This window comes from Erpetoichthys calabaricus, chromosome 14, assembly GCF_900747795.2.
Source record: "Erpetoichthys calabaricus chromosome 14, fErpCal1.3, whole genome shotgun sequence".
Classification (NCBI taxonomy): domain Eukaryota; kingdom Metazoa; phylum Chordata; class Cladistia; order Polypteriformes; family Polypteridae; genus Erpetoichthys; species Erpetoichthys calabaricus.
In genome coordinates, this window is record NC_041407.2 from 110574874 (window position 1) to 110602028 (window position 27155).

Consider the following 27155-nt stretch of genomic DNA (forward strand, 5'->3'; position numbering starts at 1 on the left):
GGAGAGAAGGCGCCCGTTGGCATCTTCCAATCACGAGCGGCGATCTCCACGGTCTCCCGAGGTGTCTGGCGATAGAAGCTGCGCCGGCGTCGGTGGCACAAAGGCTCTTGTTGTCTTTTTGGGGTGGGGGAGCATTTGCGTGTTTCTTGGAAAGACACAACAGGTGCGCTTCATGGACTGGAAGGGACGGCCGGCAGGTGGGTGTTTGTTCTAGCTCGGACCTTGAGAGGTCACTGTGTCTGACAGGTGTAACCAGGAAGAGTTCATGGCGCTTTATAACTGCACCTGTCGTGGGAGTTTAGAATAAGAACACTCGAATACAACTCGGACGGCAAATGAAGCGACTCGTTCATCTCACGCAGCGCGATGTAACAAAAAAACAAAATACGGTGGTCTCTGCTCGTCAACTGCGTTCGAGTCTGTTTAGTCGATTCGCTTAACTTCTGTCAGCTTTTAGTTTATGTACTGCGCAGCCCCCATTTGCACTCGAACCCCTGCAGAGATTCAGTTACAAACCGTAGGTATAGGACTGAGACCACCGACCAGTTTTTTCCACATACGCGAACTTAAATAGCACTAATATCCAACTTTAGAGTATCTGACAGAATGGCGAGAAACGCACCGGGGAAACGGAACACGACGGGTGGAACTCATTCACACGATCGGCTCACCTTAGGAGGGTAAACTGCGGCCCCTGACAGTGCGAAAAAGAAATAAATTCAAGTACACCGCCCACAACTGGAGGTCAACGATCTATTGTGGGCAATGGAAGCGGGCAGCAGGGGCCAACCCGAGCAGCATCAGAGCACCGATATACAGAGAGGGAGAGAGCGATGTAAAAAGCGCTACATCATACATGTTTTTAATTTTTAACAATCAGTATTCAATCAAGTAACTTCAATATTTTTACACATATACTATAAAGTAAACTGTCAGTCAGTCAGTCATTATCTAACCCTAACACAGGGTCACGGGGGTCTGCTGGAGCCAATCCCAGCCAGCACAGGGCGCAAGGCAGGAAGAAATCCCGGGCAGGGCGCCAGCCTACCGCAGGGCACACACACACACACACACCAAGCACACACACAGGGACAATTTAGGATCGCCAATGTACCTAACCTGCATGTCTTTGGACTGTGGGAGGAAACCGGAGCAGGAAGGACCCGGGAAGCAAATCCAAGTTTCCTTACCGCGCCACCGTGCCGGCCCTAAAGTAAAGTAATTTTATTAATTGCTAAAAATGTAAAATATGCATACAAACGTATCTGTACCTACACAGGAACATGTTTTTCTTTCATCGACGGAACTCCATGAGCCTCTCGTCTTATCCCCACATTGTAAATGATCATTACTGCTACCCGAGTACCCGCCTCCTGCTCATGCGCACAAATTCAGACCATGTGAAAGGCGCTATATAACAGATCGATGTGAAAGGCGCTATATAATTTCTTCAGTACTATCAGTGAATCAGCTTTTCTGTTGGCACACTGGGTCCTAATGACCGTAAAACTAGCAGGCAATTGAATCCACCAGAAAAATGATAAACTCCGTCACATTGAGTTCCCTTTAACAAATTAACGCTCGTTTATTTCTTTCATGCATAGACAGATATATAGATGTGAAAGGCACTATATAACAGATTTATACATTAAATTAGAGCATTAAATAATACATAGAGAAAGACATAGATATGAAAGGCGGATATTATCATAGACAGATAGAAAGGAAAGGCGCTATAAAACTGATAGATTAAATGTCACTATATGATATGCAGAAAGAGACCTATAAACATGAAAGGCTCATATGATTATATAAAGATGGATAAGTGAAAGGCACTATATAATACATATAGATAACACCTTATTTGTCCCGTTTGCAAATGTAGCTTTTTACAGTACCTCAGATATTCAGTATGTGTGTGTGTGTGTATATATATATATATATATATCTATCTGTAGTACTAGGGTGTTGTACCGTGTTAGCCATTATGAATGTAGAGAAAAGCCAAGCAAAATCTTGCCTGAAGAAGGGGCCTGAGTTGCCTCGAAAGCTTGCATATTGTAATCTTTCTAGTTAGCCAATAAAAGGTGTCATTTTGCTTGGCTTTTCTCTCTCTCTCTATATATATATATATATATGTACAGTATATATGTATATGTATATATGTACTGTATATATAAATTCCTTTCTGGGAAGGCGCTATACAGAATATCCCTAATGGTTATAATTAAGAGTGCAGCTCCATGGCGGTAACACTAATTCACATCTCGGGCCCTCCCTGTGTTGACTCTGCATGTTCTCCACATGGCGTTCCTAACTGGCCCTGGTGCTCTCTGTGTTCTCCTGGCGATTCAGGGATTGTTTCTGCTTTGTGCTCATGTTCGCTCAGATCGGCTCCAGCTACCCCACACCCCAACTCGGATGGATGGATGGAATGAATTCAAAGAGTAAGTCAAGCACCCGGAAAGCACTTGGCGCATGGGAAAGGCGCTATATAAATGTGCTGTAGCTAGGATAAGTTCCAGCCTCCCAGTATTCTACACAGAATTAAGTGGGCTTTGAAAATGGTATGGTGCTATTATTATTATTGTTGTTATCATTATTATAAGAGTGAATCAGATATGTGAGAACACCTAGTGGTGACTAAGGGAAGTGCATTAGGACTGAAGCCAGGAAGCTCTTCTTTACTCAAACTCCCCAGACTTGGAGGTGAAGCAGAAACCTTGAAGAGGATCTGGTGGAGATTTGGGGGCAGCTTAGCTAAACAAATGAGTGACAAATGGCTGAGTGGTCTCCTCTCGTTTGTCACATTTCTTCTGTTCTAGTCACCCCACTAGTGCTTAGTGTTTGCATGTTCTCCCTGTGTTCTCATTCTGCTTTTGACCGCTATATGAGTGTGAATGTGCTGCACTGGGGCGGCTGATCTGAATTTTAAAAGGGGGTGCTGCACAGTCACCTGTCACAACTGAACTACAGAAGCCCCAAATCACCCCTGGTGGACAATTCATGTCCTGAAGCAAGATGGCCTTCTCAGCTCAGTAGAGTGTGGTGGAAATGGCGTTGGTCTGTAAGGGGTCCTCGCTCTTAACGTCACCCCTGCAGTTCTTCAATGGCGCTTTACGGGGTTGTGTGCCCCTCGTAGCTCCGTTGCACGACAAAGGGCCGTTTCAGTCCGGATGTTCGCATGTGAAGTCGCGCCGTTTGGCTTTGAAAAAGTCGCTAATTTGTGGGCAGAAACGGAAATCTTTAATGTGAAGCGTGTGACCTAAGAGACCCCGAAATCCTGAGCTTAGTCTGCGGCGCAGCCCATTAAAGTGAGGATGCCATTGGGATTTCACAAGAGATCGAAATAAATGAAAAGCTCAGACAGGGACAGAAGGTGACGATATGGCTGTGCGGTGAGCAGTTTGACCGCAGATGGCATGGGAGCCGAAAGCTTTGGTATTCGTGCGTTTGCCTCTGGGCCGGCTGTCGGTCTGTCGCATGGATCTTCCTCGGGACTCTACGGGCCTTCGCCAGTTCGATTCACCGCCTTCCCCTGTAGAGCGCATGCGCGAGTGCGCGCGCCCTGCACTCCAGAGTTGGACCAGGCGGCGCGCACGACATATTGCGGCACCCCACTGCCTTGTGGTGGACTGGCGGAGTCAGAAATGAAATGGACGGGCCGGTATGGCGCTGTTGACGCCACGATCCGTAAACGGACAGGAGGACTCGCACTTTTCTCCGCTGATCGCCTCATCGGGCTCGAGAATCACATTGAAGGACTGGGGGAGGCTCTGCGGCAACACGGAGATTAAGGGGGCGTCCTTTAAAAGCAAGCCGAAGAGTGAGAATGGCAGCTGTGTGTACCTGCGGGGTTTGACTTTATCACATCACACACACACACACGGTAAGAATGTCTGTAATGAATGCCGTGGCTGCTCCTTTCATTTTGTTAAAGAGTTGCCTGCAGGAGTAAATTCTCCATATTGACAAAACAAACACGTGTTATCGCGATGGGCAACTCGAAGGGGGTCTGACACAGCATTTCATTTATCAGCCCCATGTTGAACTTGTGCGCACCCTGCCCACAATGGAGACCTGCAAAACGGCAAAGTCTGCAGCGCAGCGGAGCTCAAGGTGTCATGGAGTGTTCTGTGAAAGGCGCTATACACAAGAAAGAAGGGGGGGGAAAAACTATCCTGTTCAAATCTTCAGGGTCGGGCCACTTGGGAGGGAAAGTGAGACGGCATGTCAGGTCTGTTATGGGAGGTCCAGCCAGGGTGGGCTCCTGAATGATGTCCAGGTCTCCAGGGTTGGTTCCACCGCCCCGTGAGTGAAAGAATAAGCTTCACAAAATGGATGGGACTTGAGCTCAAAGCAGGGTGTCATGAAGGCCTCACGTTCTAAGCCGCACCTTAAGGTGATGCCACTGACTGCAGTTTGCCATGCCGCATGCCCCCCTCGCCCTGCCAGACCCTCACGCTGGCGGCTACACTGTTACTTGATGGATTTTGAGGGTTTTCTCACATACCCATCGGACATGAGATGGGACCCACCAAACCATTCTGGTCTGCAGCTGGCTGGGCTGGGAGGTTCAGATCAGACGAGCACACCTCATGAACGGCGCTGCTCTGGTTCTTTGGGCCGTGGCTGACATTTTGAAGCGTTGGCGTTTCTTATTTCTTTGCATGAATCATTTCTTATGAAGTATCTCTTTGCACCTTTTTATCTTCGCTAAATCAGGTTCCACTTTAAACCCATGTAGTGACTTTTACATTCAGTATCTTTACTAGTCAATGTGACGCTCTAACTACGCGGTCCAGTAAAATATATCTTTATAATATAATTTAATTGATAGTAAAAGGATGTGTCTGTGTTTCGGTCTCTGTGTCCGTTCAGTCGTTATGTTTTTGCTATCCAACAGATGGAGCATCACAAACATTTTTAGTAATAAAATGCATTGTACTTTTTATTCCAACAGATGGCGCATTCCATACACTTCCATCCATCCGTTATCCAACCCGCTATATCCTAACTACAGGGTCATGGGGGTCTGCTGGAGCCAATCCCAGCCAACACAAGGCACAAGGCAGGAAACAAACCCCGGGCAGGGCGCCAGCCCATCGCAGTTCCATACACTTGTAGTAATAAAATGCATTATTAAATTGTGTGCGCCATCTGTTGGAATGACAGAGTCCTAGGGACCACACAGACGCGTGTCCTCTTACTAGGTGTGCTACCTGTTTAATACGGGTTGAAATCTAAATGATCAACATAGATCAAGGCGTTAACTTTGGAGGGGCACCATCGATTGGAAAGCAATACAAGCATGTACTAATAAAATGCATCACATTTATCATTCCAACAGATGGTGAATCACACACCTCTGCAGCAATAAAATGCATTATTACAAAAGTTTGTGATGTACCATCTGTTGAAATGACAATTGCAATGTTCTTTATTGCCACACGTTTGTGATGTACCATCTGTTGGAATGACGAATGTGATGCATTTTAATTCCCCTTTAGAAGAAAAAACAATGCAGACATAATCATTCCGGTCTTTTATTGAACAGACATGTTATTCCTAAAGCGAGTCCAAGTAAAGCAGGTGTACAAATAGGCCCAGGAAGTGAACTCCGATTAACGGTGCGGTTGGAACGGACGCAGCCTCCAGGGGGCAGCAGCGCTCGGCCCTTCGCGCCCGGTTCCATTTCTTTTTCTTTCTTTAATGGCGCTTTACTGGGTTGTGTGGTTATTTGACAAAGGGCCATTTCATTGTGTGGATGGGGTCTCTGCATGTGGGAGGATGAAATAGAAATCTTTAATGTCGAGTAGGCGACCTGGCAGGTTAGGAACACCTGAACCGAGTCCGTGATTGCGAGCCGCGAGAGTCCTTTGAGAATCAGGAGCCCACCGGGATCTCACAGATCTGTTATCGTCCACATATGGACCCTGATACGATCTCAATACAGCTTCTTCCTGGAGCTTTCATGGCATCGTGCAGAAGAGCGGCACCTTTGAGCCGTTGGCAGCGCCCCGCCGATTTGCAGTGTTGACTTCCCCTTCTTGGGGCTTATCGGCCCGTGCGTGTGTTCCGAGTGTTTGTCCTCCGATAATCGCCGGGCTGTGGTTGCGGCGCCTCGTTTCATCTCGCCACTATGCCGCCCGGTATCTGAGATCCGTTCCCAACGGCGGGGTGGCTAAGGGCAGCGGAGAAGTGCCAAGCGGTAAGATGCGAGATAAGGATTGAGACTGAAATGAGAATCAAAACACTGCCGACCGTCCACAAACGTCATAATGGAGGACCCCCTAGAAAAGAGAGAGGTTAATTGGCAGCCCCCCTAACCTTAAGCTTTACGGCGAAGGACATGTCAGGTTATTGTCAGTGGGCACCGCCATAGCTTTTAGTCTTGTGCTCCCCGAGATCTCTGGAGGGTTAAACCGTTTTCGTTATTCTATATAGCGCCTTCACCCACATCAGAACAACGCTGCCCAGGACGTTTGAAGGCAGCAGCCTACGATGAAGCTTCATTGTCTTCGAGCTGTGATTTAACACACCGTAAGATTCTCCAAGTGCAGCCCACTCTTGAAATAAAGGCGCCACTTCAGAGCTGAGCCCGTTTTACTCCCTTAAAGAGCCACCCGCATGGAGGGTCCAGAAACAGCGTCAACTCATTGATTTCGACCCGTGACAGGCTCCGCAGACCGCCATGAACAATGATGACGCTTTATTAATACATCACGTGTGTGGACGCGGCCTCGTGTCCGCTTGTCTTGGTCCCTCAGTGTCCCGTCATGTCCCCTAATGCGCACTAAAGAATCTTCATAGTAGGAGCCTCTTCTCCGAATAAATGGTCAGTTGTGGCTCCAGGTCGGGTTCTCCTAGGCAGGGGGGGCGACACGTCCATCAAAGGGTCCGCTTACAAAGAAACAGGCGTGCAGAGGGGGCAGCCCTAACTACTGCGCCACCCGGACTGTCGCCCGTGTCCGTTGGGGGTCCTGGCACCTTGAGCCTCTTACAAAGGGCACGTGCTTCATACAAATGAACCGAGTGAGCGGCGCCTCGTAGAATATAGCGCCTTTCTGAAATCCTTCAAATATTCAGATACGAAAAAAACACGTTTAGTAATCCGTGCACGTTGTCATTTAAGTGAAGTTTCTTTGCCAAATTTGGTTTAATACTAAAGTTTAACAAAAATAAACAATACATTTTTATAAGGGGCTATGTATGCAGCAATACCCGATTTAAGAATGAGACCATTCCGGTGAAAGGCGCTATAGAAACTTCGGAGTGGCACTTGCTCTACAATGGCCACTTAACAGATGTTAAGGCTAAACTTCAGCGATTGATTTCCAGAATGTCCTGGGACGGGACTGCCGCCGTTTAAAATTCTACCAAACTGGGCTTTGAAAGCATCGGTGTGAAATTTAAAATCTTGGCGTCCCTCGCTAGACAAGCTTCATCAATGGCCGAGCGGGTGGACAATCTGTCCGCAGCCGTCATCTTCAGGACAGTTTGGGTGACGCCGGTTCTCCCCGATGTTGTCTTTCTAAGGGTCTTCTTTCATTTACCACTCCACCTCGGCAGAGCCCAAGCAAGATGGTATGCTGCTGATTTGGGCAGCAGTTCAAGGCTGCAGGGGTGATAGGCGCGTATCTAGACGGTGGGAGGAAATGATACAAAAATAATAAAATAAGCCAAACATGTGAACGCGGCTCTACCAAGTAAATATTGTGTAGACGGCTCAGTTACTGTTCAATTATCTCTGAATTATGTCAACACGGCCCACAGAGCGCGCCAGATGTGCCCAAGTCCGTCTGCAGGCCTAGCAAACAGTGCCACCTAGCGGAGAGCACAGCACCTGCAGCCATCGTGCGCGTGTCTGAGCTTCTAACTGGATACAATGCGTTAAATATTAGCAACTGGAGAAAGCCAAGAGCACCGAACACATTTTGGGGGGGGGGGGGGGTTCAAGCCGTTTCCCCATCACATACAGACGGACTGAGTGTGGCCTCAGTAAGGTGGACACAGAAGCTCACTCACCTGAAGTGACAACACTGCTATGGGATTTATGACACATTCCGAGAGTTTGTCCAAAAACACACGAGAATTGTGAAAAGTACAATTACCAAAAATTCTCAACAAAGGCAGGCAAGCCCATTCCGCAGTACCATAATAGAGATCTCTTTATTATAGTGCATTTCTCAGACAAGTTACAACATGGTAAAAAAAAAAAAAAAAAAAGTCTCCGCACTCGCATGGAAGTTTCTCGAGTCGCGCTACGGACTTTGATCTTTATTTAAAGCTTCACATCTCAGAACTGACCGACTATAAGGTGGGAGGCGGCACAGGACGTCCTTTATACACGTGGTGGTGGTGGAGGCCTAAAGCACATTTACTGGGGTGGCGCACCATTTGAAGCTCACTTTCCCTCCACCTGCTGGCCATTTGTACAAAGCTGCTCAAGTGTCTCCATACCATCATGTAGTTTCAGGAGCCTTACACAAATGTCACTCTTCAGTCATGGGTGTGAGATGGGCCAGGTGCCAATGACACTGCTCATGCTGCATGTGCATTAACAACAAAAAGGTCCACACGGACCTCAGTGCCACTTGGGCACCACACCAACTTGCCAGCAAAACGAGTTGTGAATCCAACATCCACAGGCAAGCAAATTTAGTCATCTTGGGAGTGCACCATCAGAAGATGTGGAATTAACAGCTCTGGAAGGACAGAAACAAAGCCTACAACGGTGTCGACACTGTCCGATTTCAGTCAGGTTCAGCTATCGGGTTCATAAAGGCCTGCACCAGGAATTTTGCCAGTAGGGGACACTAAACACCATCTTAAAAGCTGGGACCACCCTCCCTCTCCCCAGTAAAATCAAAAAGCCCAGCACACATCTCTCTAGATGCCTGACTCGCACCAATTTGCAGGCACAGATCTAACCCCACATGGAAAAGCCAGAGGATCGTAGTCGGAGGCAGGTAGTGTTGTTTAAAAAATACAATACTGTTTCCATAAGAGGTGTAAGGCACAATGCTAAGAGGCCGCTCCCAGTCCACACTTACGCACACAGTCTCTCACTCACACTCTCTCACACACACACACAACTCCAAGGGCTGCACCAACAGACCCCCAGATTGCAAGGAAGTAAAGGGGTTTGGGGAGAAGGGGAAGAGCCAGTATTGCCTTCTTGCACAGCCAAAGGAATGCATTACTTCTGGTTCCTGAGCTGATTCGACAGCCAATCAAGTCCCTCATAAAGGCCATCCCCGCTGGTGGCACAGGTAGCCTGAATGTACCAGTTCCGGTGTCGCAGAGAGTGCAAACCCAGTTTATCCGTGATCTCAGCAGCATTCATGGCATTCGGCAAATCCTACAAGACAAAGAGGAAGTCAATCACTGAGCAGGCAGCTTTAATTATACATGGGCTCGGCCAGTCAGGCAACAATAAACTGACAGCAAATGTTATCAACAGGAAGATAAGCAAGGAGAAGACAATCCACCCCAGGACTAAATGCACATGCGACTCATTATTTCCAGACATTTATATTTGGTTAACTGGCAATTCCAAAATGGCTGAGAGAGAGAGAGCGCGTGCGCTAGTGTGTGCCGTGAGGGGTCTTGTCCATGTCTGTGTGGACAGGCTTCAGACTGAATTAAGAAAGCTCGAGAATTTTGCGCAATTATTGTCATCCAGAAGACTCCCTTGGCACCCCATAACTCATTCAGGCACCATAATTTAATGACTTCCATTTTGTCCCCCCGAGAGCTGAACATTTACACAATATGGACTAAATGCAGGGTGTAGATAAATGTGGAGCTCCTGCAGGGGTCAGAGGCAGCACGGCCCTACATTGAAGAGCTCCAGCTTCTCAAACACAGACTAGGCGACATTCCCAGTTTAACCATCCCAAGAATACACTAGGATTTGCTAATTCACAGATTAATGCCCCATCCATTTATGGAGTAAGAAACTGGCCCCCTAAAACACCCCTTATGACTGAGGTGTCCCGTTTCATGAGCACTGGGTCTAAAACAGCCAGCAGTGAACAACAATGGAGGAGTGTGGCACTTCCTTAACTTATTAATGTGAACAGAAACGCAGAGTCAAATACAAAACAGGAAAGACGCAAAGACACCCACTTGTGCATTATTAATGTACCTTGACAAGCCCACTTAATCGAGCAGTGGGGCACAAAGCCAATCCCCAGCAGCACCAAGCCAACCATCACAGGGCTCACCTGTACACACACCCAAAAGGGGCCACTTTAATGATACCAAGTAACTGAGCCTGCACACCTTTAGACATGTTGGCAAAATGTGGAAACTCCATACGGACAATGCCAGGGTACAAGGGTTTAAAGGCAGGGTGCTGGACTCGTGAGGTGGAAGCACCAACCACTTCAAGAAAAGTCCGACAAAGCTCAGCTTCCACCAGACAAGTCCCAGATACCTTTGTTTTAGTGGAACGGAGAGGATTACTTGCTTTATGCATAGTTATCGTATATAGATAAGTCGAGGATTGATTTTATCGTATAATTTCTGGTGTTTTATAATGTTGGTTGCAGAAGTTGAATGCAGAAAACTCCTCTGCTATTGGTCCAAGAAATTACGATATGCTAACGCCTGCCCGCCTCACAGAGTAATCACGGAGCACATGGCCTTTTTTTTTCCCCCCTATGTGGGTGCAGCAATGCGCCGTTATCAGCGGGTGCTCCTCACCCATCTCTCTCTATTGTGCCTACATGACCACACGGTAATACCCAAACTATTCCGAAGCAACGTTTGCACTGATTTGTATATCTCACACCCCCGTTAACCTTTATCGTAAGAGCATCCCTTATCTACAATGGAGCAGTCGATCAGAAGAAAATAAGAAGCTGGTTTTAAATTAAATGTCGTTAACTAGCGAAAGAAATTGGTAACTGCGCTGCTGCAACAAAATTCGATGCATCTGAGAAACTGGTGTGAGACTGGAGGAGGCAAGAAGATGTAAAAACAGAAATTTAAGCGTCGCATTTTTGAACGGGCGTATAAGTCGGGGTCCGATTTCGTGATTGAGTTTCAAGACCTGACGCGAGTATATATGTAAGTGTCTGTTACTTGATCCTGTCACTGCATTTACAATTTCCTGACAGCTGGGAAATTTCTAGGAAGTTTTTTTTTTTTTTTTTTTTTTTTTTAATATAAATCGTGGGCCCTGGACATGTCAAATTCAAGGAGTAGTACAAACCCCACCCTGTGCAGGATTTTGTCAAGGTTTACACTTTAGAAATAGAGACAGCAATATGATGCAAGTGTGTTTTTAAGTCATTTTGGTTGACATGTCAGCTAAGTAAGCATAAATGTTTCTTCTCGAGTTTGTTCTGAAAGGCGTACTCGTCAAACACAAACCGCTTCAGAACCAGTTGTGGGGGGCACAGTTGGCTACGCTCTGTTTTGGGAGGTACGTTACGAGTGCACATCTCATTCAATAGATAATAAAAATGGACTTTCAGTCGGTAAGCCCTCACAACGTGCTGCTTGGTAAACAGGAAACACGATCTTTCATGATATTTCAAGTTATTGGGAGGGAAGATTTAGAGTGCAGACGGGCAACTTCCTCAAAATTTGGATTCTGGGCAAACCCTCGCGTTTGTTTCGTTACTGCATTTTAAATTTGCTGCCCTCTTGCCAGCACGGGGTCAGCATGTGATAACAGCCACTATTACTAGAAGATGAAGCTTTTTAATTCGCTTCTACAGCATATCACGATTGATTATATCTTTTATCTTTTTTAATTCTGAACATAGTTAACATGGGAGGTAAAAGTTAACCCGTAACACAAAAAACACACCTCTTGTGAAAATTCATCTCATGCAAAATTTCTTTTTAAGTGGAAATGGATTTCAAGTATTTCATCAGCCTTCACAGTGGCTTGGGGGTACATAACACACATGTCAATACCTCGTGTAAATTTACATCTGAATTATGCCCTGTGAGATGTCAAACTATGTTAAGTAGGGCTGTCAACAACTATTAGAACGTTTTCTCTTTAAAAATATTTCATTTAAAAAAGTTCAATGTGGACTTGAATTTCTTAGGGCTAGACACTGGTACATTACATTATGGTACACTGTTAGCACAGAAACATTTTAGTAAACTTTCACACATTTTGTCAAGTTGTAAACATGATGCTAAAAAAGCAACATATGCTTGGCAGCATCTTTCAAAAACAATAAAAATATTTTTTTTCCTTTTCACTCGTGAAGCTTCACTGCAGCTCAGAACTTCACACGCTGGCAAACTTTGGCCTGTCAGTAACAACTGAACAAACTATCTGCACAATATGTGTGTGAATAATGGAGCGGACTGTAGGGGGCGATCTAACCTGCGGTTTCTATTAAACAAAAAAATCCCAGCAATTGACCACGTGAACCGATAAGGAAACAAATAAAAAGACACAGTGGTACAGTATGGGACCAAAGCAGAAAGAACAGGATTTGCACATCCTAATTGTATTTTCCCCTGTTCAGAGCCAACACTGGCACAAGGGGAGGCACTGCAGGGCTGGCACACGTACCGCTCACTCAATCATATTCCCGATAACATGACAACAGGGGTTCAAATCACTGGGTTAGAAGACAGAGGAGGAAGATGAGGGGGCAAAAAGAAGGTGGTTTAAAAAACACACCACACGCCTGTAATGCTAATGATTTCACAGCAAAAACAGCATTTCTGGTAAATCTTACCTGTTTATTTGCAAAAACAAGCAAAACAGCATCACGCAGTTCATCTTCTGCCAACATCCTCGTCAGCTCTTCTCTTGCTTCATTTACTCTTTCTCTGTCATTGCTATCAACAACAAAGATGAGGCCTACAAGAAGAACAAAAACACTGATGTGGAGGAAAGCAAAACATCTTTAAGCGTTTGTGCAGGAATTCAAAAGGAATGTAGCTTTTGAGCACGGCCTAAATTGGCCACAAGGCACATTAAAAACAAACTTAAAATCAAGTGCTGACAAAATGCATTGTGGAAGTAATGAAGCAGAATCCGAAGGCCTAATGTCCATCATATCGCTAAACACCATTAGTCACTATTTACTGCAGGAAGCGCAGCAGGGATCCTTATTCTATCCCCAAGGCACTGTGATGTAGGTGGCGAGAACAAAACCAAGACGGAGGCCGAGCACAACTTGGAGAAGTGGTGGCAGATGATGACAGAGATGATTCTTGTGCCCAAGGGCGATCAAGTAAAGCAGGTTGTGCAATACCTGAAATTTGACAATGAGCCTTTCAGAAATATTTTGACATGAAGATCGCTTTTAATTTTATAATTAAAAGTGAAGATGAGCCTGCATGACTAAATGCATGACTCTACATTGGTAACAACGTTTATTCCTGAAGTCTATAAAAAAAAGTTCAATTTAAATATGGCCTGTCAAACTATGTAATGGAATTGATTAGCAGCAATGCACAACCCTGAAGTCTATTAAATGATTTAGCTACATTATAGAGGGTCAAACAGCTTGTATGGATTAGGGTCGCGTCCTTTTTGAGATCCTTCCCAACTTACTCTCCTCATTTCAAAGCTACATGAGGATCCAAACATTTTGGTAGTCAATGTTGAGAAATATTTTTCACATATTTTAAAGCAGCCACATTTGTCGTCCTCTTTAAAAGATCACTTCTATATTAACTGTTCTTCTATGTTTATGTAATGAGAATTTTACTTTTCAAATACAATGAAAACAAGCCAATCTTTTTTTGGCAGCCTGTCTTTTAGTACTAAACATGATACATGTAGACAGATATGAAAATTGTCAGCAAGTAGCTGTCTGAATGACATCACAGGGCGAAACCTGTATCACCGATATTTAATAATCTGAAAACCTCACTCAAAACCAAGACAATGAGGCAAAGGAAGGGAATTTAGAGTGGCAGGCAATCAACCGGGCTAATTACAGATAATGGCTGCTGTGCTAGGTGTTTCTTGCAGTGTTACAGTGCTGAAGAATGGCATGAAAGGCAACACAATGATCCCTTTCACATGCGCAGGCTACCTCAGGAATTTACGGGTAAATTGCCAGGTCAAGTGCATGTGTGAACAAACCCGAGGTTGAGCAATCCAGCCATTTCCTGTGTTCTATGTGTGAAGAAGTCTAATAAAGGAGGTCAGCGCCAGAAGGGACGTGGAACATCATGACGCTCTCACTAGTGAGGAAGGACACTGAACAGTTGAGATGCTATCACCATTCAGAGGTATTCTAGTAAACGGCTAACCACCCCAACTCCTCCTCCTTCGCCAATCAAGCCACAGTCTCTAAAAGCAATTGTGCCAACCCATCAACCACAACAAGGGCGCCTAAGACCACCTACTGAAAACTGTACAAAAAGTGTATTTTTAGAAAGGCTTCCACATGTAGCTACTTTTGGTTCTATGCCAAAAATCAAAAGTTAAAATGTAACTATTGCAAGGCCATTAAAGAGTGAGAGTGGGCTTTGGTAGCTTAAAAAAAAAAAGTCTAAGAGGCAAGATAATAAAGTTTACATAGCGATGAGCTGCCAAACGTAAAACAGAGGCACTGGATAGGGATAGGGCCCAGTAAGGGAGAAAAGAGCAAGTAAGGACAATGAAACAAACATTGGGGCAGTGAAAGACACCCAAAGAGTGCCCTACAAGTAATGACCCAAAACATCAAGCCAGTGGTGGGCATATGAACACGCAGAACCCACGGTTAAAATGGGCCGACACAGTTAACATGATATACTGTACGTAAAAGACTGCCACTCTTATTTTGCACATGACTGTCTGTTTTCTGCCATTACCACTTCACAGAGGTGTATATGGAATCCATCGATGCTTCTTTAAGAGATTAATACTTTTTTTTCTTTTCTGCCTCCTTCTTCTAAAAAAGTTACTGTTTGATTGCAGTGCTCACAGATTTTTGGCTTTTGCATTGAGACTCTCCCCTTCTTTGAACCAACTGTCCTCAGTCAGGTACACAGTAGAGCTTTAGTATTAACCTCAAATCTCAGCATCAGCACATTTGAAAACTAACAGGCAGTTGGCTGTATACACAGGAATTGCATTGTTTGTTCCCTGAGGGCAGGGGTGACTTTGAGAATAGGCAGCAGCCAATAATAATTGAGTGTTTGGGTGCCTTTTTTAATTTGTGAATTGCTGCATGATAAGGTAAGATGCATCTTCTTACTGGCAACTAGGATGCTTTTCTACCTCAGAGAACCATTTAATTTTTTTTTTTAAACTTTTCACTTCTCTAACTTGTTACATTATTGATTGTATCTTATAACATTCATTTTTTAAATTCTCAATAACTCTAGTATACACTGAAAAAAAATTCTTTAGGTTGACAAGTATTGCTTATGAGAACCAGTATCTTCTACTCAATACAATAAGATTTTACGATTTACTTAAGATGTACAGTGATCCCCCGCTATAAATCACAGATTTTTCTGTGGAACATATCTAATTTTATACATACATTTGTACACTACGGTAGACAGAGTTTCGCGTTACAGTACCCAGATGATTTCATACAAGGCCCGTTATTGGCTGAAAGAGAAGACTCAACCAATCAGAGCGGGATTTTCATTCTCTTAGGCTCCGATTGGCTGCTGCTAACATGGTGTAAGCTCGCAAGAACAGCGAGCGTGGGTCCCCAACACATCTCCGTTCTCTGTATCGCGTACCTTACTTGTGGTCCGATTATTGTGAGCAAACCTTTTGTGAACTTTTCGTTTTAAGCCCTATGATGGCTCTCAAGCATCCTGCATCTTCTAAGCCTTCTGGTAGTAGTAGTGAGCCTAAGCACCAGAGGAAGACCTTAACCACTCAGGAGAAGGTAAAACTCATGGAAATGCTTCGGGAAGGAAAATGTTACACGAACATCGCTTGCCAATATGGCTTGAATGAACCGATGGTACACTACATTATTATTATGTTAATGCTTAGCCCGACATCCCATATCATATGTGTTTTCAAAGTGTTTTAATAAGTTTACATGTGCTTAAAGTGTGTGGGAAGGGTATTTTAAGGCTTAAACTATAAAAAAATATTTATATGGTTTTTGTATATCGCGGATTTTCACCTATCGCCGATGGGTCTGGAACATAACTTCCGTGATAGGCGGGGGATCACTGTAGTAGTATATTCCACACACAGTATGGATTAAAACGTGCAACTTGGAGGAATAACCAAGAATAAATTTTAAATAATATCAACGGTCAGTTAATCCAACAAAATTTAAAGTTGTGATGTATGGGAAATCATGTGACATGACTTCTCCACACAGTCACGCCAAGGCATTTTCACTACTTCGGCAGATGAAGGTTTTTGTCCGAAATGACCGTCTTTATGAAAGTATAGAGGAATAGCACGCAGTTTTTGTGTGATCTTCAGGTTACAGTTAAACACAAAGCTGCCTTCAATATATTGGAACCAACCCCCCCCCCACTTTTCAAAAACCAGTTTTGGTCCCGCGTTAAGACATTAATGCCTTGCTTTACTTGGGAAAATGCAAACTCCAGTCCCAAAAAGACTACAATAAATGAACTACATAAAAATGCCCTCTCCATAGACCAATGACTTACCCTGTGTGTTCTGAAAGTAGTGCCTCCACAGTGGACGAATTTTATCTTGACCACCTACATCCCACACTGTGAAACTGATGTTTTTATATTCTACAGTTTCCACATTGAAACCTGTCCAAAACAAAAAACAAGTTACATTTTTAAGATAACAAGAATGATTTCTGGTCTATCAGTATTTTGTTGTAGTAGAAATGTTGGAGACAAAGGAGAGATAAAAATACACCCTTGGTACAGACATAGCTCTTGAGTCAATCATCATTACTCATTTGGTCCGTTTGTTAATGAAAAGGAAAAAAAAAAAAAACCCACAGATTTCAAGAGGTAAGATTGTTACATTCTTTAATCGTGGGACCACCGGGTGGGCGATGTGTTGCATGTTGATTAGCACATGCGAGTAAGAATTCCACTGTGCACATGACAAAAACAACCCTATAAACCAGTTTAACCACCATGTTCCAGGATTAGCCAGTTGCCCCCCAATCTTTATTTTTCCATCATTTGACACCACTTCACAACATATTTTATATGGCCTCATCCCCTCCACCTTCACTTTGGTACATCATTTCTAAATACATTAAGTAAATCATGAAGAAGGAAGACAAGCTGTGACTCAGGGTTGAGCCTCTGCCTAGTTGAGGTCTGCCAGGTGGTCAGAATTACTGAAGAGGCATTTCGGCTCGTGCTTCGCTCCTACGGCAATGTTCCTTTTGGAATGAATTAAAATTTTTCCTAAAAACATCAACATGATCGAACAAGTTTTCTCCTCATCAACTACTTCTTAAGAAGACATAAAATAAATTGGTATCCTTGTAAAAGTATTAATGAATCAATCAGTGGAGAGTACGGTTGGCTAAATACACAAATGCAAAACTCAGTTGAATCTTTAAGATCCATTTTCTTGCTTTAACTCACTAGGATTAGGAGTATCATGCATTAATAAATATTGACAGATCCCACACAGTCCAAGTTAATACAGCAAAACATTTCATCTGATTCTTTCAAAAAAGAAGAAAAAAAAAAAGTTTAACAAATGCTAATTTTACCAATGTGCAAATTGTCATGAACAAGTTATATATCAACTTGGCAGATTGGGGGGGAAAAAATCCTTTCACAGGGTGTTTATTTTTGAAGAGGAAGGGGTGTGGTTGTTGCCGTTGATATCAGGGAAATATTTTATATATATGATGAGGAGGGACAGGATTAGGAACGAGGACATTAGAGGGTCAGCTCAAGTTGGACAGTTGGGAGACAAAGTCAGAGAGGCGAGATTGCACTGGTTTGGAGAGACGCGGAGTATATTTAGAGAATGGTTCCAAAGAGAGCTGCCAGGGAAGAGGAAAAGAGGAAGGCCTAAGAGAAGGTTTATGGATGTGCTGAGAGAGGACATGCAGGAGATGGGTGTGACAGGAAAAGATGGAAAAAGGAGACCCGCTGTGTTAACCCCTAATGGAAGCAACCGAAAGAAGATTTTTATATATATATATATATATATATATATATATATATATATATATTACGGAAGAGAAGGTCTGTGATACGGTTTGCATATTTGCAGCTGGAGATCCACAAAGGGAGAAAATAAATCACTTATCATAAAGTAGTTTATTCCTGAGCTTTCGGCCCCTACCAGGGGCCTTCATCAGAGGATAATGCTTAGACTTACAAGAATCAAAGGCAATATATAGCAGACAGCTGGCCGAATCTTGGCTACCAAATGAGAACGCAATCAACAGACAGCTGGACATAAATCCAGCATATGCAAACTTAAGAAGAACATGTTCATAATAAATAAAATCTTTACAACCAATAACACCCCCCCCCCCCCCCCCCACTACGTAATTTTTTGCTATATACTGCCTTTGATTCTTGTAAGTCTAAGCATTATCCTCTGATGAATGCCCCTGGTAGGTGCTGAAAGCTCAGGAATAAAAACTACTTTATGATACGCAATTCATTTTCTCCCTTTGTGGATCTCCAGCTGCATGCATATGCATATAATATTGATGTTCCTATAAGTAAAAGACGGCTAGATAAAAAGAACCCAGGAAAATCCAGCTATTCTTTTCTAAGAAAACAGCATCATGGATGCACACGGCTTCTCTCCATGTCAAACTATAAAACTGGATTCTGTCTCTTTCAGTCTGAAGCACTTTAGTTTGGGCAGAAGTGATGAGCTTGTAACAGAAGACAAGACTGCACTGTCACGATTACTGCTACAGAAAATCATTCAATAAAAAAAATGAAGAATGGACTCAAAGTACTGTAATGTAAAAAACACAAAGAATTGCTATTATACCTCAAATGATTATACAGCAGGTTTATGAATGTAAACTGAATGTTCATGTGTTAACTTTCAATATAAAATTTAAAACACATCTACCACTGAAATTGTATTAAAAATGAACATTTAACTTGACAAGTTAATCAAAAGAAAATCAGTTGCACTGGCTACGTGTAATTACACAAACACTGTAAAGAAATTCCCCAAAGGAGCATTTAAACCAATTTAAACTTGAGTACCTACCGATGGTAGGGATGGTAGTGACAATCTCGCCAAGCTTCAGTTTATAAAGAATTGTTGTCTTTCCAGCAGCATCAAGTCCCACCATTAAAATTCTCATCTCTTTCTTGCCAAAGAGTTTCTTAAACAGGTCCCCAAACATGTTACCCATGGTGCCAGGCTGTTAAGGGGGAGACTGAAAGAGGAAAAAAAAAAAAGAGCAATTAGGACAGGACAGTACGAACCTGGGCTTCTTCTTGGTCTTGATTTCAGTTGTGAACTGGTTATTGTTCAGAATTCAAACCTTGACCCCAATCAACTAGGGTAGATTCTCGTTGGCTGCCAATGCTCCTCTTTAGACAGGTGTTCCTTATTTTCACTCCAATAAATTTTTCAGATACTGGTAGTGCAATAAAACTTGTCAAAAGTAAAGGACTGTTGCAACTCTGTCATAGGAAAATGTGCAAGTCCCCAGAAGAAAAAAAAAAAAAAAATCATATCGGGAGTGCTCTCCCCATCAACTTTCTCGTATACTCAGATATAGGGACAGATATTTGACAAGTAAACTGCAAGACAAGGATTAAACTTTTATATTATGTACATTAAAGAACCATCTACAACAAATCAAATAAATATTGAACAATTATTCTAAAAGTAAAGTTGAATAATCGGACTCTGCAACTGCATAAGTAAAAGGTAAAGTGCCACTTCTGGTTAGTCAGAAATAACCTGAAAGTTGATCGAAATCTACGTTTTGGTTGACCAAAGTGAAAGCAGACTCAAGTTATTGTTTACACACACACACACTTCCAAAAATTGTATTTTCAGACTGGAGGTCTAATACGTCGAGATTCATCAAAATCATGATGTTGAATCTTTGGATGATTACAATACTTTCCTTTCCCTATACATTGTATACGAGTAAAGTAAAAAGAAATGATTCGGTTGATAAGCTAGCTCAGGGTGTCACTCTATAAAGGTCCAGCATCAGGCAACAGCCACCGTAATGGAGTAATTTGAGTCACAAATGCAGGTATAAAGCAGCATAAGCAAAACGACCCACTTGGATTTGCAGTGTGGCCATGTTGGCATTATGAAAGTGTGCACAACTGCAGTCCAAACAGCATTTATAGATATAGAACCAAACTTTTTAAGTAAGCTCCTTAAGGACACCAAATGTTTTCATAAATGATAATTCAATTCTATTAAGGCGGCACTTGTCACATTATTCAGGTTTGACAGATGTCCTTACATCATGACAGCTGAATGAAAAAGTAATCTGGGTTGACTCCATGCATCCCTTGGGAGAGTGCAGAACTGACTGTGGTGACAAATCATATTAAACGAGGTTCAGTTACACAAGCTAAAACTGCATGCTACATTAGCCGTAGACACTACCACCAAATCACGGTTCATGTTATGTATAGTTTTAATGTTCATAGTTTTATGGTGCAACACAATAACAAACACAAATAAATAGAAAAAAGTCAACCAGTGTGGTGGCCTCAGTGCCTTTAACATGGATGTACTTTTACAGTGTGGGCCACTTCAGACATCACATTCACACAGGTGTGTACTGGCTGTGAACATAAGGAGGAATGTATTCCATACTTTAGGTGGATTTCTGCTTAAACCAGCAAGCTCTCTGGAAAATTGCTGAACAAACAAATACAACTGTAGCGAGTAACTATGGGTCCAACTCCAAGTTAACACAACACAGAAACTTTGATATTTTTACTATTCACTGAAGTTTGTTACAGTTCAAAGCTGAAAAGTTAGCATCCTCCTAAATAGTGGTTAAGAGAGGAAGAAAAAAAAAATGCAACAAGTAGATCTGAGAAAGCATTAAAAACAATTTAAACATCCTTTGAGTGAGGATAAGCACTCAAGCTGACACAAAGGTAGTAATCTGACCAATTCTGATTTTTGGAATTAGGGGCATTAAGTTTTAGGTGCACACACATACATGGCCTGTTCTTTCAGGGGTTTCAGTGTTGGACAGGTGTATCTACTGTACGGATTTACTTTACACAACAATTGAGTACAACTTCCAACTCGCTTTTACTTTCTTTCCAAAACTACTACATTTGGAAAATCTATGCATAAAAGCTCCAGCTTGACCAGCCTGGTGAACACTTTCTTCTCAATACAGCCTACTGTAGAACACTCTGGAACAGCTCAATTATTGGCTTAAATTCCTGAAAGTTGTTTACTTTCTCAGGAGGAATAAATATTTGCGAATTTTCTCTCTTGTCTGGGGAAAAAAAGAAAAGTATTTTAAGGGAAGACACTCTGACCAAAATGAATGTTTAAATATAAATACATTGCCAGTCTGTTAATTCTCCAATAAGAGAAAGTCAGTAACGTGAATGGGCCTGTTTACATCCAAACAAAGCACAACACAGACTCCATTTTCTTGGCTGATAATGTGCAACACTTCTAAAATTTGATAGACTCAATTGAAAATTCCTTACTGGATACTTTTATACAAAGCAATAAACAAAAATCAGTAAATACCAATGGATGCACTAACTGATCTAACATCTGGCTGATCTGGGACAGATAACCGGTAATGCTTTTTTTGCCCCCCTCTTTTGTGTTTTAAACTTGTTTGTTGACCTCTCATAAGCAGAAGCAAGTCAAATTTGACCCAAACTGCCACTTTCTCAAAGTTTTAAATACAAAATCGCCCGTCACCAACAGTCACTGTGAAAGATTCAAATGAAGTGGAAATGTCACAAATGTCACCAAAGGCAGGCCTAAGCTGTACACAGATGTCCCGCTGCTCAACGCTGGCTCAGTACACTCCTAGGCAACGCTTGCAACTGGGCAGCACAAAGGAATGAGTAGCAGTATTCAGAAATTTCCCTTGCTGAAAATAACTTGGTAATAAAATTGTCCAGTCCAACAAAGCGGCTGCATATCTTAGTACCTGGCACCCCCTGACACAATGTTCATTCTGAGCACATGACTGGCGCTGTTATGCTACAGCAATGTGAGAGCAGACCAAAGATGAGCCTAACTATGGAGAACTCTGATAATCAATGTCAGAAGATAGTGGGGTGGGGGGTAGCCTGCAATAGCATCTGCTCAACAGTTTGCTAAATGCACTTCAACATGGCCAAGTATGAATTAACAGTGACATTCAACGCAACTCAAGAGGAGCAGAGGGAGCCTAGTTCACATGTGTCAGCATCACCATAAAGAGCCACAGTGAGCTGCACGTTTTCACTGCGACCGATTTCAGAAATTGAACAAAAATTCTCATTTAAAGCTGCCTATAAGGCCCACATCTGTTTTATAAATAAATTAAAAATAAAGGAAATTGAAAATTTAACTGAAATTTTAAAATGCCTTCAATAAGAACCGCAATACTCCAGGTGTTCAACTTATGTCATATTAAACACAGCACTTCCAGAAGAGCTTACTTAAAATTTTTGCTTAGAGAGGTTATTGTCATCAATGAAAGAATGCCTTTAGTCCCAATGAGAAAGTGCCACTGCCTTTATCTTTTTAAATGGGAGCTGCCTGGCAGAACTCATAATGGTTTATCTGGTAGAGCCTGGCATGGGCGTGCATGGTTGAATTAATTTCTGAACTACAGAGTACAAGGAAGAAGGCAATAGAAAACCGATTTATACTTCATACTGATAGGAACTTAGGATTTGTGTTTGTGCGGAGACTGGCAACATGTTGGTCAGATACTCAAGTAAGAATTTCACTGTACTCTCAACATGTGACAAAACTACTGCTAACAGACTGAGCTAAATCAACCAGAGAAGCAAAGACCGCTCTCTCGGAAACACCTTCTGTTGCTTACAGGAGTTTAGTGTTGCAGACAAAGCCTGGGTGAATTTGCTTGTGATTTCACAAATAAATCACCACTTTGATCACTTTTTTTTGCAGCTCTTAGTAAATGTAAATGCTCTGATCTCAGGCAGCACCTACACAGTCTTAACTGTCACTCTCTTTACTGGGAGCATGGCATTAAAGTAACACAAATCGAAAAACTAAAAGAAAATGTCCCATTCTAAGAATCAATGAATGGTTCATCATCTTTATCATGCAGAAAATACTACCCAAAATAATAATGTAAAATATATTAAATCTGCAAATTTTGAACAAAATAGATTATGAATTAAATGAGAAAATACTTTAAAGTATCGCACTTGAAGCTTTGTAATATAGCTACTACTGAGAGATACTGCAGAGCTGGTTAACAGCTGATAAGGTCCTCATATCTGTAAACACAAAAGCAATGGGACAGACAGCTAAAGAAATGCCACAATGCTTTGTGTACTGCTAGGTTTTCATGATGTGTTCTGCTTGTTGAATGGACACACACACACACACTACACAGCAGTGCTCAAACTGTTATTATTGGGCCAGTGTTCAAAGTTACCATTTCAGATGCGACACTTCATTTGATTCTGTTCGTGTTCATTTCTAGGTGGAGGTTTAGGAGAAACACGAGACTGCAGTTGATGTGTTGTCTGACTTGTACAAAAAGCAAAGGAAACACGTAAGAAGCCTACTGATCCACTTTAAGAAAAAACAATTGGAAAATTCTATTTCTGGTTAAGATCACTATTGAAAAATAAGGGAACAAGGCAGTATTATGTCACAGCTCCAAAACTTCATGTAAAGCCAATGTCACATAACACAATTTCTAGATATGGGCTACTTGCCGACTTCAGTTGCTAGACCGTATCAAATTAAATAACCAAAAAATCGCTGGCCATGTCATGTATTGTGATCATGTGCCGACCTTCCACCGTAGCTATGGTTGCCCTTTTTTTGTGACGTACAGTAAAGTGCTGCCTGACACAGCCAGCGTTGAAGGAAGGGTTAATGTGTATGGTGAGTTCAGTCACAATCTTGGCCCTTTATGTACCACGACGGTATGAAAAAAGAAAAACGAAACATACAGACGGCCTTCTCCTGTCTGTGAGCTCTAAAGCACCCATGTCCCCAGATTCCTTGTTGCTGCATTCTATGCATTGTGCTCATCACTCACCTCTCATGCACACAGATAACTAAACACAAACAAAAAATCAAACCTGCTTGATTTAATCAAAGTGAGTCACAGAGTAGTTGGAGTGCGTGGCTGGGCATGTCACACTAGGTGACTGTCGTTCACCGCAGCAGAGTGCCGACTGCTTCTGACTCACCAAGATTGCATAAATGAAGGCTATGACTTCAATTAGCGTGAAAAAGTCTTAACAGTCACCTCTTTTAAGAGGATTTTCATATTCAAAATTATGCACTGTAAAAATCGCATCTGCAACTGCACATGAACTAAGCAAAACTTCCTTGATAAATGGAGGAGGAGGGATGGTCCCTTGTAGCAATTTAGGAATATTGGTACTCAGATGTATTCTACAACATCATAAAGGTATATGAATAAATGACTCCTTTAATTTGTTTCCCAGTGTACCACGTGACAAAAGAAAACTATTTAATGCAGGAACAAAGTTGGGACAGAAAGGGACCTGCAAATTCAACAAGCGGGCAGTGACAATAGGAAGATTTTTAAAACAAGTCTGGCAAGTCAAACTGGTTCAGCAGAAAAGGTAGAAAAGACCTCGAGCAAGATGCATCTGCCACCTCCAACTGTAAGAAAAGAGGGGAGGCTTTAAGACTCAACCCTGCACAATCAAAATACTAGGCGTGTTTACATGTTCTTCCTGTGTGGCTAGGTGGACTGGCAATACTAAAATGGCTCTATGGAACATATATGACATGTTGAGTGTCTTCACCCTGCGATGGACGGATGCCCTGTCCCGGGACTGTTTCTGCCTTGCGCCCTATGCTTGGTGGGATAGGCTTCAGCTCCCCTATGTTACCTACTCAAGATTAAGCGAGCTTTAAACATGGAATGGTATTTTAGTCTGTCATAAGGCACACTTTAAGTACACACCCACAATTGTGTACGCTGGGACAATTTATAGGTGCTATCTGTGGAATGTGAAAAAAATAATACTAGGCCAGAACACACATGAACGCCTGAGGTCTTCTTTATCGCTCTTAGTGATCACACAGACACATTAGGTCACTTTCAGAAAAAAATATGCAAAAACAACGGTTTAACAATAGAAAGAGAGCAGAAGCAAGTACAATAATTAAACTAGCAGTTAAAACAATGACAACGAGAACTCCAAGTCTGGAAAACGCAAAAAAGTAAGTACATTTAACAACATAAATTTGACAGACAGGAGTCCATTCAGTCCATCAAGCCCGTTTGTTTAGCGAATAGCTAAGGTGTCCCAGTATCTCAACCAGATTCTTCTTGAAGGTTTTCAAGGTTTCTACTTCAATTACATGTCAGAGTGGCGTTAGTCGCATTTAAAGTCGAACGAGGTAATCATTTGACATTTTCCTTTCATTCACTTTACTGTTCACCACAGTAAAGTGATTCCGCGAGACAATCGTCGAAAGTTACGCGCCTTGAGTTGTAATTGCAAAAGAGTAAGATAAAACCAAATTGTTCTCACCGCGCAATTTCAAATAAAACGACACTGCAGTTTGGCGCATTACACCCCTCGAAACTCTCCCTCGCCCGCTTTTGGTGACAAACCCCCGAGAGGCCGCGGTCCCAGCATCTCGCCTTTATTAGCGCGCCCGTAGCCCTGGCGAGAAAACCGCGTCACTGGTTTAATTTTGAAACGGGAACACATTAAGATGGCGAGAAACTACTTTGACGTGGGGGTACATTTTAGCCAGGACGTGCTACAAACCACCGCGCTCTGCGGCACCCGCAACTCCGCATTCGTTGTAAAGCAGAGGCCAAGCGCCCTGGCAACGCGTAGCCATGTGTCTCAACCACCAGCGGCCGTCGGCGCTTTCAACCCGAGGAGGACTCCGCTGGTAGGCAAGTAACGAGATGTGACTCGACACTATTCATTTTCGTACAAGCTGTCGCCCCGCTGCTTATCTTTCCGGCACTTAAACACTTTACCTCGGAGCCGCAACTTCTCGATTCTTCTGAAGATCTGCCTTCCGACCGCTAACCCCAAAATGGCGTCTTCCAGTCCAGTGTGCTGGCTCATCAGCATACACACCTTCCGGGAGTGGGAGCCAATCACAAACGTTAAAGTTTACACTTAGAGTCCCGCCTTCTCAAAGCTCTACTCCAATTGCGCTAGTAGGAATGGAATTTATGCAAATATCCCACAAGAGGCGTTTACTGAGGGCGTGGATCTAAAGCTCACCCAATTACTACATCGAGACATTTTGAAGTATAAGACCGCGTGTTATGTACTCCAATGAACGAAAAGCACAAATTGATTGACACGAAGATAAACCAGTCTGTATTAATAACTGAAAAAATGAGGCGGACTATTTAGAATTTTTTTTCCGATCCCGCCCTTTTCCTGGTTGGGCGGGCTTAATGTGATGCAACCCTATAAAGGAACTTGTGCTAAAGTTAGAAAGAAGGCTATGACTAAGCGAAGGCAGAAGAAGGTAGTAGGGAGTGAGCTGGATGAATGAACAAGTTCGTTAACAGTAATAATAACAATACTCGTGATAAATAAGAATTGTAAATAGTTATCTGTCTGGCGAAATTTATTATTAGACGAATTGTGAGCCCCGTACGACGACCATCTACCTTTGAAGGTTTTTGGAGTAAATGCTCTCTTAATTTATTGTAAATGTCACTTCTAAAAACACAACGCAACAATATTTGAAATATAAAAAAATAATATCTAAACTTAAATAAAATATTACCAGTTTCTAGTTAATCCGGTTTGGCTGGCAATTGCGATCTAACCCGGCGAATGAATTTACCGTATATCTGAAAACTTTTCAATACTTTTTGTAGGTTATTTTAACTAAAGTTGCAAACGTTTACAGCATTAGTCTTAAAATGTGAAGTGTGCTGTGTAAATAACTAAATGCTAACTTTTTGGCTGGGACATTTATAACTTTCGTTTTAAAAATCTATCGTATGAGCCAAACCTTAAGTTAACGTTAATGGTAAATTTACTTAAGTTTTTAATTAGAATATAATAGAATTTAAGATCCACATAGCTACATAGATAATGGAAGATTCCTTTTTTAACCCCTGTAA

General features: G+C 42.6%; 1 protein-coding gene across 1 annotated transcript; it reads right to left on the bottom strand.

Annotated features, from left to right (window-relative positions):
• Positions 1–8153: 8153 nt before the first annotated feature.
• On the bottom strand, positions 8154–26191 carry arf2a (ADP-ribosylation factor 2a). The gene is made up of 5 exons (XM_028820024.2): positions 26043–26191; positions 19109–19280; positions 16585–16695; positions 12723–12847; positions 8154–9364 (listed from the first exon to the last, which is right to left on the bottom strand). Exons 2-5 carry the CDS (start codon positions 19254–19256, stop codon positions 9203–9205), a joined length of 546 nt encoding a protein of 181 aa, XP_028675857.1. The 5' UTR covers positions 19257–19280; positions 26043–26191; the 3' UTR covers positions 8154–9202.
• Between the last annotated feature and the right edge of the window lie 964 nt (positions 26192–27155).